The following is a 16970-nucleotide window of genomic DNA, read 5'->3' on the forward strand; positions in this document are numbered from 1 at the left end:
ATGTGCCCCGCTTCCCAAAAGATTTATTCCCTCCTCAGCTATGCACTTCACATGTCATGGCTGCCATGTTCCTGATTTAGCCCGCTGGAGATTAGTGTGGAGCTAATGATTTTCTCATTGTGGAGCAGGCTCATGACTTGCATGTGTTCACTGTCAGATTGCAGAAATAATTGGTGTACACAGAGTAACGTCCCTCTGACCTGCCTGTGTATGTACTGTCAGGCTTGGTTGAGACATCATACATATATAACTTTTACATTCACATATGTAACGTTTACACAGTACTTGCTGATCTTTGTATATGTATGCACAGCAATCATGCAGCGCAATAGAGATAATTGGAATTCATGAATAAGTGAATTATCCTGCACACGCTAGACATCCGTCTTTGTTATATCACACATATTAAGTAGACCGTCTTAATTGTCCCTTAATTGGGACATTTGATTTCACAGCTTGCACATGTTGTCTCACATTGGAAGTCCAAATTCACCCTTTATGTTTCTCGGCTAAATCATTGAGGACATCATGTCCAGTTGTAATGAGATTACATCATTCTGGCTCATATATCATTGTAAAGTGGTTGGATTTTGTGCTGGTGGGACGAAACACAGCATTTGAAAACTTTGGGCATTTCTTACTTTTTTTTTTCCAAGGTTTTATAGACTGAACAACTTTCAATTACTCAAAATAGCTATTGCTAATAACGGTAATTGTTCATTGCAAACGTAGTTTCAAATATACTTTAATTCCCTACATAAACATACAAATATATACACAGACATGTAAAAACATGCAGTGTAGCGCTACGTTCAGTGATCACCGTCATTTTATTTAGGGCTGAAGGGACAAACCTCCTGCCAAAGCCCTCCTCCATTATGAGGTCAGGTAGCAGAACTTTCCATCGGCATCACAGTTTCAGTGTCTGTGGACCTCTGACTTTTGAGTGTGCACTGGATCAGTCATTGTATTTTAAACTATTACTTAAATTTCATTATTTAACCCAGTTATTGTACCTTTTATTCAGACTGCATTGATTCCTGCTCTGGCTTGCATCCAAGAGCAGCAGCACTGTAACACAAGACAGTCAGTAAATCTTCAATAAATGACTTCATCTGAGTGATTCCTGAATCCAGGATGTGCAGCTGGCCCAACTTCTCTTAGAGGTCTTATGCAGAATTAAAAGAGCCAGGATGCATCGAATTTTATCAGAAATTTAGTTGCAGCATTCAGTATTTCTGATGCAGAGTTTCACTTGATCTCGCTCCAGCCCTGGAAACCACCAACACATCTACTCTATTGAATCTGTGAAAGCTGTCTGTGTTTGCGCCCAGGTACCTGTTTGCCCTCCAGATCAAGCAGGATGTTTCCTGTGGACGTCTGACCTGCAACGACACCAGTGCTGCGCTGATGGTCTCCCATATTATCCAGTGTAAGTTCCTTGTGGCTGTTTCCTCATTTAGCTCAAGAGACCAAAGCGTCGACTGATCAGATAACTGTCTTTGAAGACACGTTCCGCTTTTCTCGCGCAGAGCTTATCATCAAACATTGTCATACAGCACACTGCACACCATTGCAAATTGATTATCCATGTGTTGCTATGGATACCTTTCAGTCGGATGCCTGAACGTAATCTTGCAGGTCTGCTTCAGAACAACCACACACACCATGGTGCCGTGCCAGGAAACACTGAGCATATTCATAACCTGACATTTCTGAGCCACAGTCTGTTACACAGAAGTGATCAAAGGCAACATGCATGACGATGGAGAACAGTTAAGTTCGACGTGCAGAAGAGTATATTTTTTCATCAAAAGGATATTACACAAGGAAATGTCTTTAGAAAGAGGTGCCAGGAAGCATTTCAGGCTGATTTACAAGATATTTAATGTTGTTTTTTGCTCCAAATATGTCGCCTGTCTTCATATTTATATATATTTCCAACAATAACGTGAACCTTTTCTTTTCAGCTGAGATTGGGGACTTTGAGGAGAGCCAGTGCCGGTCACACCTCCTCAACAACAACTACATCCCAGATCAAATGCCGCTTATTGACAAGATCATGGAGTTTCACTCAAAGAATATGTGAGTCTGTGGAGCTGGAGTGCTGTGAGGGGTGCCTTAAATAAGGCCTCTCTTTGATCCAGTCATATTTTCTTTTAGCTCTGTTCTGCAGAAGCCATGAACAACACTTATTCTCCTCAGCCATGAACAGGAAAAGTTGTTTCAGAGCTTGTGCATGTCCTGAGGGGAAGTTTTATTATACAGGTGACATGTTCAGGAAATCAGCCGTCGAGTGAATGGGTTCTTTCTCAGCAGTGCTCTGTGTAGTTATTTATGATACAACCCCCTTTCCAAAAAGGTTGGGACGCTTTGTAAAACATAAATAAAACCAGAATGCGATCATTAGCATGAACTGTGTTTACTTACAACAGTTTTTATACAGAGTTTAATGCAGTAATATCCTCTATACTATCCTTACTATCACCTGAAACCGATGGACCTGGAATGTTTCAGAATAAGCATATATTTCTGAAAATCAATGAAGCCGATGAGGTAAAACATTAAATATATTGTCTTTGTACTGTTTTCAATTGAGTATAAGTCAAAAAGGATTAGCAAATGTACACATTCTGTTTTATTTGTGTTTTAAGCAGCGTGCCAACTTTTTAGGACTCAGGCTTTCACATCAACTTTACAGCTTTTGGCCAGAAGTGGAAATGAGTTTCTGCACTACTATAGCAACAAAAGGCTGCACTAAAATCTCCCCAAAGCCCACCCAGTGACTCAGACAGCTGTTGTTCTGCTGGGTTAGTGGGTTAAAAACCCAAATGTTCAGATTCTGTTCTCAAGTGTCCCGTGCAGGAGCTTGTGTGAGGTCAATTGGTGATTGAACTTGGCTCTTTTCCCCCGTACTTTTCCTTGTGTCAGCCTCTAGTTTAAGAGTGGACTTGGATGCTGTGAGGCGTATATTGCTACTGCTTTCCTCGCTCAAAATGTCCTCACGAGGTCACATATTTGAATATAAGCTTTGCCAACCGTCGTCTCACCTCCACATTGCAGTGGGCCGTGCCAGAGATGGACACGCAGTGGGTGGATGCCACATGAAAGCAGCTCCATTAGATTTGACAGCTCTCTTTATATTGCTCTTTTTCTGCTCCGGGCTTTCTTAGTTGATAACTGTAACTGCAGTTCTTCTGGCTCTGTGCCATGAGTTAAATCTCTTATTAAGTACCACATGCAGGAAACGGCAAAGCTTATCCACTGATAAGAATTTGCAGCCTCTCCCCAACCTTTCACCGCTGCTCCAAAAACTCCCGATAAACATGAGAAACCTGGATCCACTCAGACTTGGTCTTTCACCTCAATTAGTGGGACACACAGCTGGATGATAAGCCAGGATTTCATGTATTTGTCCAAAAATTTGCTGAAAGGATAATGAATGCGACAGTTTGCACTTGTTAAGTCAAAGGGTTAAAACCTGAAAGTAGGATTAGCGCTTTTAATTTAGCTGTCTCAACTCACTCCGCCTACTCTCGTCTGTTTTTCAGAAAGCATCAAACTTTTGTTGAATACGAAGATATAGACTAATGGATAAGGTCACTATTATTCTGTTCTGTGGCTTTCTTAATGTCAACACCTCTCATGAAAAGGCCAAAACCCATAATGACTTAGTCTATCAGTTAATTCTCTGCAAGTTTTGTGCTTTTTCTGTGACCCTGAGCCTCAAGTCAAATTATTCCTACATATAAATCTTTAAAAACCATGAAAAATATATTTCTTTTTTTAAAAAAAGGCCTTGTAATTTACTGAAACAGCTGGGCCCAGTAGTTTATAGCAAATGCAAGCCAAACGTGATTAAATAATGCATTTGTTGCTCACACACTTGGTGCTCAAGGGAGTTTACAACAGTGAGGCTTTGTTGTGTGTTTTTAATAATTTTCACAATAATGAAATATCACTATCAGTCTTTGGCTGCTCAGCAGACACCTCATGTTAGTAGGATGATATAAAATATGACCAGCCTTAGTATTTAACTTGTTACTGTTGTGTTTTGTGTTGCTAGAGGTCAAACACCAGCAGAATCAGACTATCAGTTACTAGAAGTGGCGCGCAAGTTGGAGATGTATGGGATTCGCCTCCACCCTGCCAAGGATCGTGAGGGCACGAGGCTAAGCCTGGCTGTGGCGCACACCGGCGTCCTGGTCTTTCAGGTCAGTCTCTGTCATTTTTAGGTCGGTGAGGGTGGGAAGAAGCCCACGGCATGGTACAGATGTGATTATGAAAACTGGGAGTTTGAATTTTGTGTCCATTCACTTGTGCTTTGAATTACACTTCCAGAGGTATGAACAATGATAAAAATGTTCTAGACTTTTAAAGCTTGAGGCATATAGATTAATTAATTTTTTTATCACTGCAGGGACACACAAAAATTAACGCCTTCAACTGGTCTAAAGTGCGTAAACTGAGCTTCAAGAGGAAACGCTTCCTCATCAAGCTGAGGCCAGATCTAAATGTGAGTTATATCCCTGAATCACAGTGTAAAATACTAAATCCATCAGCGTTTGGTGCTGTAAGGTGTGTTTTTATGTGTCCTCCAGAGTTCATATCAGGACACTCTGGAATTTCTGATGGCCAGCAGAGATTGCTGTAAAGTCTTCTGGAAGATCTGTGTTGAGTACCACGCCTTCTTCCGCCTCTTTGAGGAACCTAAGCCCAAGCCTAAGCCTGTGCTCTTCACACGGGGCTCCTCCTTCAGATTCAGGTAGGGAGAGTTTGCATCATGAAGCTGCTCTCTGTCTGTCAGGACAGCAGTCGCACGGCAGCGTCTCCCCATCACTTAACAGTCTACTCCAGCTCTCCCAGAATAGCTCATTATTATCCCTCCTGTACTTGCCTCTGCAGCGGTCGCACACAGAAGCAGGTGATTGATTACGTCAGGGAGTCTGAGTTTAAAAAGATCCCTTTTGAAAGGTAAAGGCCACAGACGCATTTGACATATTTGGTCAAGGCAAGGGTGCTCAGAGTGTATAATACTGACCTTCAACATCCTGTCTGCCAGGAAACACAGTCGGGTCCAACACAACAGCCGCCTGTCGCCGTTGCCTTCTCCACGTCACCATGAAGTGCCAACAGAAGTGAGTGGCCCAGTTTTTGTTTTTTGTCACCTTAAGAATCTTATTATTGTCATTATATTGCGCCTCCATTTACACAAAGAAAGCCTCAATGGTAAGAAGTCAAGATTTCTGCTGCATTTATTGGCACATTACCACCACTCGCTGTCCATCAGTGAAACTGACAGCAGGAATGTGTAGTGTACCATCCCCACGCACATAGTGTATGCAAGTATAGGTGCATCCTCTGTGTGTGCTAGCAGAGCACAAGGAACAAGCCCGTTCATCAAAACTCCAAAGGTGGTCAAAAACTCCTCAGGCTACCTTTGGGTCAGACAGAATGAATCAAGAACAGCAGCTTGTAGTTGGTATTAATCAAATTAAACATGGTCCTGAATAAAATGCTCTCTTGAAATGCTTTGATTCTCTGCCTCTGTCTCTCTGTCAGAGCGGTGTTCCCGGAGTAGATTCTCCTCCTCGGCGCCACTGGAAGGAGTCGGTGTTGGTGAGTGCAGAAGACCCCTCTTCCTCAAGGACAAGGGCGAGCCCGTCACGCCAGAGAAACGGCCATGGTGACAGAACAGGTTCTGTATCCAGGATCGAGGAGACAAGAGGCTCAACACGACAGACCCATCCAGAACATCTGAGTACAGGTCCAGCATCTATGGCTGCTAAAAGCAGCAGCTCTTTCATCCCCTACATTGACTGCAGTGATTTAGATAGTGAATATAACATGGGCAGGGACCAGGCTAGAAGACTGGATCACAGTCATAGGGAGCAGGTCTTTCTCCGTCGGGGGTCTGGCTCTGGGAGCATTAACGGGACTCTGCAGGCCCAACAGGAGCACTTTCTTGGTAGGATGCGGTACAGGGACTCCTCTTCCTCTTCTAAGCAATCACTCAAAATGAGCCACAAGTTGGATGAGTCTCCCAAGCAGTCATACCAAAAGGTTGACCAAAGTCCTGTCCATAGTGCTATGGCGGACCTCAGTTCCCATACTAGAGAGAGGCACAGCAGCAGCCCTCTCACAGTTTCACATCTGGGATCAAGGAGTGTTGTTCCCAGTCCTGCCACGCAAGCTTTCCATCAATCACCCTCCCTTGGTTACGCCGAGCAGAACGGCTACAGCTCTACCCCCCCTCACTTTGATGAGGGCAGATGCTCACCCATCCCGAGCCGCTCCCCTCGCCTACAAAAGCCCCTTAAAGTACGTCACTCCCCTGACCCAGACCCAAATCAGAGAACATCCACCCCAGGGCAGGAATCACGTCCTGTCCTGTCTCGGGCTGAACGTATGGCTGCACTTGAGCGCCGCATGATGGCCAATGGCCTCTCAGCACCGGGCAGGTCCAGGGCCACTCTGGGGCAGAAGCGCTTGGGGCAGGCTGGTGTCACACATGTGGGAGCAGTCCAGATGAATGAGTGCTCCACCACAAGTGGGTCAGAGTCCAGTGAGTCTGAGGTGGAGACGAACAGGGGCACCTGCAGCAGTCCCCTGATGTTTGGTAATCTGGTGGAGGTCAGCTCCACTTCCACCCTGCCCAGGAACAGGTTTTCCTTTGGTAGCCTCCAGCTGGATGAGGAGGCAGATGAGGACGGATGCCATGCCTTCAGTGATGAGGATGGGGGACAGATTTTCAGCTGTTAGCGCACAGAGGGCCTCCGCGGGAGAGCATAAAAGGTTCAGGTCCAGTTGGTGGAAGAAAAGCAGTGTTATGTGGGTGACAGATTATTGCTGTTGGACCATGTTCACAGTACTCTTCTAAAGCAATGCACTGCGTACTAGAAGCACTTTTTGAGCCCAGCATCAGTCTCTCTGTTACTGGGCGTTTCCCTTTGCGAGATTTCACGAAGGAAGGAGTCTGTTCAGGATTTTCATGTTTGTTGCATGGAGGAAGTTTTCTGTGATTTTGCCCCTGCAGAAAACACACAAGTGCCATGTTAGGATTTATCACTGATTAGTGACGAATTGATAAACAGTACAGAGAATTAGTGGCGCTGTTCATGTCAGTCTACAACAGTGTGAGTCGTTGAATGCTTTGATGCCTTATGACCTGCAATAGGGGAGATACACATATGTATCATTTCATTATTGTCGTAGACATTTGTCTTCCATTAGATCGATTAAGGTGGTTTGTTTTCTGAATTCCACACTTTGCACTCATTATAAGTCTATTGTGGAGTCCTTAAAGACCTGTGGATGTATAACTGTGGCAGTAACTGTTGACATTATAGCCGTTTATTGGGAACAATCCTGCCGTCTGATTGAGTTATTGTTTCTCTTGATGCTGCATCTGGCCTGTGATTGTTGTGAGAGTAGTGAGTTCTGTCTGAGGTATTTGCTGTCAGAGTGGAAACTCAGTAATATGCTGCAAATACCATTTTGAACATCTGGTTGATATTCAGGATTGTTTATGTTTACAGTACCGTCTTCTCTTTGCTAACTTGAAACAGAAACTCCCATTTATCTATCATGCTTTATTCATAAGGATGGTGGGAATCAGCAAGTATGGAATCCCATTTCAGCCAGTGTGATGAAGAAAAATATCCCATAAGTCATTATGATGAGAAACTTTCTCAACATAATGACTTAATATTGCAAGATAATGGGAAGATTCCTGAAAACTTATCTGTCAGTAATGACTTAAAAATAATTGAAATAATGATGTAGCATCTCAAAATAATCACTCACTTTGTTTATCTGGAAATAACAGCTTAGCATCGCAAAATAGTGAGAAAATGTCTCAAAATAATGTCTTAGTAACTCGAAGTAATGACAGTATCTCAAAATAATGAGAAAATGTTTCAAAATAACAACTTAGTGTCACAAAATTATGACTTAGTACGTCAAAATAATGAGAAACTTTCTCAAAATAAATCTTTTATAGCTTAAAACCTTAAAAATGTCATAATTTGTGAAGCGACATCTAAAGTAGTCTTCACTGTTGGTGTCCATACAACACACACAGGTGTAAGCCCATGCTAAGATTTGTCATTATTTTGAGATGCTATATCATTATTCTGAGATACTGAGTGATTATTTTGCGATACAAACTCATTATTTGGAGGTTTCTCATTATAGTGACTTGCGGGATCTTTTTTGTTTCATCACATTGGTTGAAATGGTCCTAAATTAGAGAGAAATCCCACAACAGGAGGAAATATAACCTCACGATATTTTTGTGATGTGTCGTCTAATAGAGTTAGCAAGCCGCCGCTGTGGTTTGGTCAGGCACAGGCGAAGGTTGCAGTTTTAGTTTAGCCACTCCACAACAGTTCATGGCTCTTATGCTCACTATTGGCGCCCCCTCTGCACTTGACTCATGCTCGAGCATCTCTGGCACTAATTTGGTATCAAGCTTTGTCCTCCAGCTGCTTTTGGTGGTGTATTTTTCAAAGACTGCAAAGTTCTCAATCTTCAAAAATGGCACTGCACTTTTATTTCTGTTCACTTTTTCAGTTTTCTTTTGCACTTCTGCCATCTTGTTTATTTGTGTTGTTTGAGAAAGTGATGATCTTTTTATCGCATGTCTTTTCTGTCTTTTATTTCTTTTTCTTTGTCCAATGTAAGCACGTGTCTGTCAGCATGAAACTGTCATATCTCTTCTGTGTTTTTCCCCAGCTGTGACTGCATGGAAACCTGTTTTGTCACTCACTACAGTCTGTGTGGTGGAAAGAGGCGAGATGAACCAGTATCTGAGTTCCCTTTCTCTGCAGTGATCCAGCTAACGGTTAATTATTCCAGAGCAGATAGAACATCAGGTTAAGGATGACAGGATCTTGGGAATATGCAGGGAAACAGAAGCAGGTTTTAGTAACTGTGTGTGTGCTGTACGTGTGAAAGGCACTTTAAGGGCAGCACCTCAAAGCACAGAGTCTCTTGGCTCATCCATCACTGTCGGCTGCTTTTGCTGTGCTCCCAGACATTTTTAGCATTGATGTCAAGCAGCAAATCCAATGTGAGATTTTGTTATTTTATTTTTATGTGTCCGGATCGATATCTATTCTTTACTAGCCTTTTATTCTTCTGTTATTCAACACAGACGTGACAGCGTTACGACCACAATGGGAACCCCAGTAGTCTTAAGGTTACCACACATCACAGCCCTTGTTTACCTTGTTTCCTGTCTGCTTCTCTACTATCATCTGTCCAGTGAAGGCAAAAAAAAAAGTCTTGAAACACGCAAACAATGACTTAAAACCAGACAGCAGTGTGCAGGAACATTTCCGTTTAGTGCAGATTATAGTTAGCCAGCACCTGCTGTGCATGTGCCTCCTGATCATTAACAGCATCAGCAGCAGAAATTTGAAAGCTGCACTGTGGAACCGGAGAGGAGGCTTGTTTCTTTGCTGGAGTTACTGGATCTCTGCAGCATGAGGGAACAAGCTCTGGTGCACAAAGCTCTCCCACAGTAATTTAAGCAGATAAGTAATTTGGAGCAGTTAGAAAATAGCAGTTTAACTCCAAACCGTCTAACACGTGTTGGATTGGCTCAAAGTCCCAGATCTGTGGGCGAGGCTTGTGTGTTTTTCAACCACCGGTGTCCTTCAGGGTGTGTTTCCAAACCAGGACTGAGGCATGGTACACATCACGTTGTTCTTCGCTGGCTGCTCTTTGCATGTACTGAATGTGTTGTGATATACAGGTAGCGCTCTCAGCCGCTTCACTTTCACTGCATGATTTAGTACAAACTGGAGAATGTGATGTTATAGCAGATTTCAGGACTAGGAGATCATGCAGGGTGATTTTAGACGGAATTTTCAAAACCGCATTTTAATCTGCTGTGTTTCCACAGCTCACTGTGTCACTATTACAAGGAAAGTGGATGTAAAACTGATTTCTATTCATGGACTGAATAATGCATATGTTTCCTCATTACCAACTGACTTTTCAGTGCAGCAATAACAAAATCAGAAAGCGTCACAAGGCTGTTTATTCCAAACCTTAACATTCATAAATATCATTTTTTATTTAATATTAGGCCAGGCGGAGAAGACTGCATGAATTCACACTTTTCCTTCTGTCCCTCTCTCTCACTCACACTGTCCCTCTAGACGCTCACCCGGCTTTGACCTTTTTAATGCTGCTTTTCTCCAGACTTATATTCACTTAATGTGTATATGTTATTTTAGAGTCAATAAAGATGTCCTTTGTGAAGTGAGGTTTTCTGAATCTTCTTTCTGAGACCCCAGCTGTTGCTGTCTGGTGCTCATTGTAGATGCTAGACTTTTCCCCTTCATTCCCCTTGTAGTGTTGGTTGGTGAATGTCTGTGTATAAACCGTAGTGATCTAGTAGATGTACACCATGGTTTCCACTCCTTCCCTCTGTAGCGTTTCCAGTAAATCCCTCCCAGAGTTGCTGGTGCGTTGAGCTTCCATTGGTTTGTGTGCATGTACTCACTGTTGTGTTTGTGGCGACACACCAGAGGACAGCAGAGAGAGGTGCAGCTAAAACATAGTAAGTAAGCTCAGTCAGCATCGTCAGCATAGATGACACTGAGGAAGATCTTCCTCTTCATCATCCTGCTGTACTTGTCTTAGCTCGCATATTGATTGCCGTGGCACAAAGACCGCCGGAGCTGTCTGGACTGTAGAGTGAGTCATGGCTGATATTAACTTTCTGCAGGCTGATCTCTCAGCTAGACAAACTGTGTTTGTAAATACTTTGAATAGTTTGGCAAAGCGTGCATAGATTTTCTGCGGGTGGTGTTTGCCATGTTGGATTGTGAATTGAATGTTTCATCATTATCAAAATGTCACCAGAGCGTCTTTGGAAATTTATTCTCAATTAATTGATCGAATGTTTAGTTTACGAAATGTCAGAAAAGAGTGAAAAAAGTCCAAGGTGGGACCTTTAAATGTCTTGTTTCTTCTCACTAACATCACACCAAGATATTCAGTTCACAGTGATAAAAAACTGGAATCGGAGAACATTCTCGGGCTGTCGCTAAAAAATGACATGAAGGATATTTGACCTTTACAATAGTTGCTGATTAATTACTCGACTAGTCATCTACTTTTCTGTGACTTCTTATGAATTCTCACAATGTGCTAAACTCCACCCGTCTGAGCCTGGACATAGCTTTAATGTAAATACTCAGGATATGTTTGCTCAGATCTGGTTCCCTGTGGTGTTTTTCTGCTGATTTGAATCTTTATCACTTTCTCCCCTCACTTCGGTTGCTGCATGACCTCGTTCAGGAGTGGGGTCCAACAGCCCTCACCTGTCTGCGTCCTCTGGGCACTCCCACGGCATGGTCAACGGTCAGAAGTCCCTGGAGCTGTGCAGCCACAGCCCCGACGGCCGCCAGCCTTCCCCCCTCACCAGCCCGCTGCTCAACGACGCCTGCAGCGTTCGCACCGACGATGAAGACGAGGTTCGGAGGAAGGTTTGTGATGTAACGGGGAGCCTCTGCAGATAAAAACAACAATAATCACTACGATGAGTTGCTTTGTTTTTAGGTTTCTTTCTCAACTCGTGCTTCAAAGCCACTGTCACATGCTCCAAATAGCATCGGACCTAGATTACCTGTCCTGAATAACTCTCCACAGGGACTGAGTATTTTCCCGCAAATCTAGTCACAAAAATAGGTCACACAAAGCAACACGACTGATAAGGCATCAAATACTGGTCGGACTGGTTGGAAAGTCCAGTTGCTCTTGCTCACGCTCTCCTCTCCGTTGCACCGTCTTTGCAGAGATTCCCAACAGATCGGGCCTACTTCATCGCCAAGGAGCTGCTGACCACAGAAAGGACGTATCTGAAGGACCTGGAGGTGGTGACTGTGGTAAGAAAAGCCAAGAGAGCTCGCCAACACGCTGCTCCTCTGTTTGTTTCCTCCTGTTCTGTCCTCTGGGGAGAAAACATTGATTATTCCGCTTAGCTGCTCCGTTTGCAGAGCGCCCGCCAAAACAGAGTCAGGCAGTGACACAGGGATATTTTGGCAGATGTGATTTCATTTTTTATTCATTCGCCACACTCGCACTCTGAAATGTATTTATCTTCCTCACTCAAGGCTATGAATGCTAAACTGTGTCTGCGTTAAGAGATGGATGCATATAGCTGCATGTTCTTGATGTCAGTCTGCTCCCTTAGATTTCACTGGCTGGGTACAGTCACATGGACACCATGTCATTTGAGAATATGTCAAATGAGCTGAAGACAGGATATTAATTGTTCAGATCCCTCAACAGCAAACGAGGAGGATGTTCTTTTGAGGCTGTGCTGTCGTCGTCCGCTTCGACACACACGTGTGGAGAAGATGCATCTCTTTTCACTCGCTGCAGCTTTTCTCATCTTGTAATTTTCAGAGAAGAGCTCCTCATAAATATTTGGGTTGGCTCATGTCCTTGTTCTTTTTACAGCTGTGTTTGTGTGTGTGTGTTTGCGTGTGTGCGTGCTGTCTCTCTTACCCCCTCTCTTCCCATACACTGGTTGGTGCTGCTGTTTGGGGGTGAAGTCATCTGAACAACAGCTGGCGCTTCTTCTCAAGCCCTTCTAGACGCACTCACTCCTCCTAAAACTCACTTCCCTTTCCCATCACGTCAGCGAAATGAAGCTATTTTCTGTCGGCTGCGGCCAAACACACCACTTGCAACGTTTGGCTTCAATCTGACTAAATGGAGCAACAGTGTTAGGAATGATTGGCTATTGATTCTTCCATTCATCCTCAAGCAATTAAGGGATTTAAGAGATGTCAGAAGACTGAGGTGCAACAGCAGAGACACAGATGAAGGTCTTTTGGTGGTATCCTGGGACAGTGTGCGCTAACACGGCACTGATCAATGCCATTCCTGTGATCTTGAACGGCTCGTGAGAGACTTTTCATTGAACAAGCTTGAGACCATGAAACCGGGACTTGAGAAGTGCACTTGATTTATCCACCTTTACAGCTTTTTAATGCCGGCCATAGATGAAGGGATTTCCTCTCTAGCTCCTGATTTGACCTCCCCATCCTCTTGAAAATGTGTTTAGCTTATTGCTACTTTGATACATGTTTGACCTTCATCGTGCAGAATGATGAATGTGCAGACTTTGACGCTAGAAGGCTGTTTCAACATTCATCTGCTGAAGGAGGAAAGTGTCTCTTTGCTCACCTTAAATCGCAGTTTAACACATGTACTGTATGTATGACCAGGATTTTGTGACATCTGAGCTAGTTTGCCTGCAAATCATGATCCAAAATGCAACTTGATCTATTTACAGATTCTGGATTTTTCAGTGAGGAGTATTGTTATATGTCTTAATGTAAACAACAAAAATCGAATCTTTACCACTTGAAATCTGATGCGTGTGTGTGTTTTTGATCTCAGTCTTTCCAGAATGCTGTAGGACAAGATGAGGCGACTCCAGACTCTCTGAAGAACACCATCTTCTCCACCTTTGAGCCTCTGCACAAGTTCCACACGGGTTTTCTCAGGGAGGTGGAGCAGAGGCTGGCCCTGTGGTGAGACTCATTTCACTGCCAGACCCCACACCAAAGAGACCCCTGTGGGGTCACGAGCATGCCCAGCAATGTGTCGATTTGGTTTTAGTCCAGTTAATCACAACTCCAACCCCCCGTTTTAATGAGCTCTATTGGCATTTAGTCGAAGAGGGCGAGCCAGTGCCTTTAGATGGCCTGAGGAGCCATCGTCTCGGTGGCCTTTTCTTGCCTGTGGGTTTCTGCTGTCTGATCGCCTTAATGATGTTGTACTTTATCAAACACACACACTGAACCACACACACACACACACACACAGACACAGACAGTGATGCATAAAGCCTGTCAGCCTGTCAGAATTAACGACCATTAAGTGCACACATATAATAGTTTTATTTCAAAGCCTATTTCAGCTACCGGTGATCATTAGACCTCCACATTCAAGCTGAAAATGATAGTACAATCAACTCTGCTGATAAGAACCACGCTCAAATGTGTGTGCAAATGATCTTTCTGAGCTTTGCATATTCAAATGTCACTGTCGAGGTGTGCCTTTGTTGTGGCCATGATTAGAAAGCTGTCTGACGTAGATTAAGATGGAACGGCTTTACAGACTGGACATGTTTCCCTAAAGCGACGGCAGAAATGTACCAAATTCATGAATATTCTGAATGAATCCAGTAATGGCAGCCTGCTCCTGCACCCTGTCAGGGGAAAGACTCACTCAAGGGAGACACCTGCTGGTGGATCTCTTTCTCAAAGTTAAAGCAGCCTTTTACAACTTAATTGGGATTTTTCTTGCATAAGGTGAAGCTCATCTGAATAATCAGTGAGCTTTAAGTGCTCTTGTGTCGTTAGTCAGTTAATTCACAGCTCTGTGATGTTTTAGAGATAAATCTTGCTGATGTTTATCTGTTACAGGGAAGGACGTTCCAATGCTCACATAAAAGGAGACTACCAGCGCATTGGAGACGTCATGCTGAAGAGCTTTCAAAGCTTGAAGGTGAATCGCCGCTTTGCACCTGACTCTTACAGATTTGTAATTACAATAATGAACTGATGCTCATTTATGTGCATCATGTTCCAACTTTGCCCGTAGCCCCTGACAGCAAACCTGCATAAGCAGTCTGAAGTTCTGCTGGAGCTGGAGAAGGCGTGCAGGTCATCCCGCAGGTTGGAGGGTCTCTGCAGGGACTTTGAGCTGCAGAAGGTGTGCTACATCCCCCTGAATGTCTTCATCCTGCGGCCTCTGCACCGCCTCACCCACTACAAGCAGATCTTGGAGCGCCTGTGCAAACACTACCCAGCTACTCATGTGGATTTCAGGGACTGCAGAGGTACTAACCCCGGGCCAGTGTTTACAGAGACACATTTAGGTCTTCTAAAGTCCATCCCCCATAATCTCTTATCTGTGGTTGGTCTGTAGCTGCTCTGGCAGATGTGTCTGAAGTGGTGGACCAGCTCCAGGGAAGCCTGATCAAGATGGAGAACTTCCAGAAGCTTCTGGAGCTGAATAAGGATTTGATTGGCGTTGACAATCTTGTTGTCCCCGGTCGGGTGAGTGGAAAGCTGGAAAGAATGGACTGGCAATAAGTTTGTTATTCTCTCTCTGAATTCTAAACTACTTTTTGACAAACACACACACATACGCTGTGTTGTGTGTGTCTAATAAATATTGCATGTTTTTTTGTTTTCCCTTCCTCAGGAGTTCATCAGGTTAGGGTGCCTCAGCAAACTGTCTGGAAAAGGCCTACAGCAACGAATGTTTTTCCTGGTAACACCCACTCTCTGAGATTAGGTCATATCGCTAATCTAATTATTTAGCCGAGTGATCTCAGTGGAAAAATAATCACACTTTTATCCTCTCCAGCTATACAGTACATTAGTTAGATGGTGTTGGCAGATAAAATATACCACATGTTGCTCAGAACTTTGACAGTCGTAACAGCATGCAAGTGTTTTGCACATGTGTTTGGCTTAGTTGCAAATATAGCTTTGATAAACAAGGCATTAAAAATGTATTAAAAACTATTTATGTCTGATGGATATTTGGGCTGTAAAATAACTTATATTCACTCTTCATTTCTCTTGATTATAAACTCTTTTCTTCCACTGTTAAAGTTTATAGTTTCCCAGTTGTTATGACAGCTTCCTTAGAGTTATTAGATTGTATACATTTAGTTTAGTCGTTTAATCAAAGAACGCACTCACTTGGTTTGAAAGTGTTCATTTCTCTTTGCCCCCCCCCCCTCTCTCTCTCTGGCGATCAGTTCAATGACGTCATCTTGTACACGAGTCGAGGGATGATGGCGACCAATCAGTTCAAAGTGCACGGCCAGCTGCCGCTCCATGGCATGACAGTAAGTGCTGTGTCTCTCAGTTGAGCTCAGAGCGCTTCAAACGGCTGTCACCAGTTTGTCATTACTGCAAATGAGCCGCCTCAAACAGCTGAAGTGCAGCTCTTTCGACGTCTGCCCCCCGAAACACACACACAAAATCTCACACACATACACACGCACAAGCTTTCAGGACAACTATGCATGTCCTTCTCGCTCACTTCCTTTTCATCATTCCTCCCTCTGTCTCTCCCTCTCTGTCTATTTTGGTCCTTGCTGTCCCAGATTCTGCTCCTCTCTAATGTTTTTTTTTCTGCATCTCCGTGTTCTTCTTCCAGATCAGAGAGAGTGAAGATGAGTGGGGTGTGCCTCATGCCTTCACATTGGTTGGGCAGCAGCAGTCGGTGGTGGTGGCAGCAAGGTAGGAACGGCTGTTAGGAAGCACAAAACAAAAATGAACTCCAACTGGCGATGTGTGTGCATTTATTCTTCTGCAGGTGAGGGTTGTTTGGACATGTTTGAGAATAGTTGCCCGATGCAGCTGATTCCCTCAAATCATGACAAACATGCAGAAAAGCTAAGACGTATATGTGATCAGCAAAGGTATGATTTCCACTGAGAATAGCGGCCATATTCGCTCACAGCTTCCTCTTGCCCGGCTGAGAGGAACATAAAAATGTGGATATACTTATCGAGGTCACTTCCAGTTATTACTTTGAGCTCACAACAGCTTCATGAGCAGAGCTGTTTCCAGACTTTCTTTGCCCTGGGCTTTGCCTGTCAGGCTGCATAGAGACCAGGTTGCACCTGCAGCCTGAAAGTATTGCAAACGTACCGCACATGTACTTTATCTCTTCAAAGTTGTTTGCACATATTTACATAAGCAGAATGTACTTCTGTATTTTTATTTACAGTCAGTATTCCCCTCAAAGGACGCTGGTATTGATCATCAGTCAAAGATGAGGTGATAAACAACGGTACTTAGCGAATATGCAAATACAATATTTCTGGCTCATAAAGTGTGAGCTCTCTATCCACAAGAATGATTTTGATTTTAAGTGGAGTTAATTCATAATTGATTCACTGTAATGGTTGA

General features: G+C 43.6%; 1 protein-coding gene across 3 annotated transcripts in view; it reads left to right on the forward strand.

Moving 5' to 3' along the window:
* Positions 1–16970, forward strand: part of LOC139339961 (FERM, ARHGEF and pleckstrin domain-containing protein 1) — a 53442-nt gene that overhangs the window by 30596 nt on the left and 5876 nt on the right. For all 3 annotated transcript variants that reach the window (XM_070975435.1, XM_070975438.1, XM_070975437.1), the window contains exons 6-22: positions 1335–1432; positions 1971–2085; positions 4067–4214; positions 4421–4516; positions 4602–4765; positions 4906–4974; positions 5063–5138; positions 5563–5767; positions 11317–11504; positions 11814–11903; positions 13429–13562; positions 14460–14541; positions 14638–14875; positions 14965–15095; positions 15244–15312; positions 15809–15898; positions 16213–16295. In XM_070975435.1, the coding sequence (XP_070831536.1) occupies positions 1335–1432; positions 1971–2085; positions 4067–4214; positions 4421–4516; positions 4602–4765; positions 4906–4974; positions 5063–5138; positions 5563–5767; positions 11317–11504; positions 11814–11903; positions 13429–13562; positions 14460–14541; positions 14638–14875; positions 14965–15095; positions 15244–15312; positions 15809–15898; positions 16213–16295 (2076 nt within the window). The remainder of the gene's footprint in view (positions 1–1334; positions 1433–1970; positions 2086–4066; positions 4215–4420; positions 4517–4601; positions 4766–4905; positions 4975–5062; positions 5139–5562; positions 5768–11316; positions 11505–11813; positions 11904–13428; positions 13563–14459; positions 14542–14637; positions 14876–14964; positions 15096–15243; positions 15313–15808; positions 15899–16212; positions 16296–16970) is intronic.

Source organism: Chaetodon trifascialis, chromosome 12 (genome assembly GCF_039877785.1).
Source record: "Chaetodon trifascialis isolate fChaTrf1 chromosome 12, fChaTrf1.hap1, whole genome shotgun sequence".
Classification (NCBI taxonomy): domain Eukaryota; kingdom Metazoa; phylum Chordata; class Actinopteri; order Chaetodontiformes; family Chaetodontidae; genus Chaetodon; species Chaetodon trifascialis.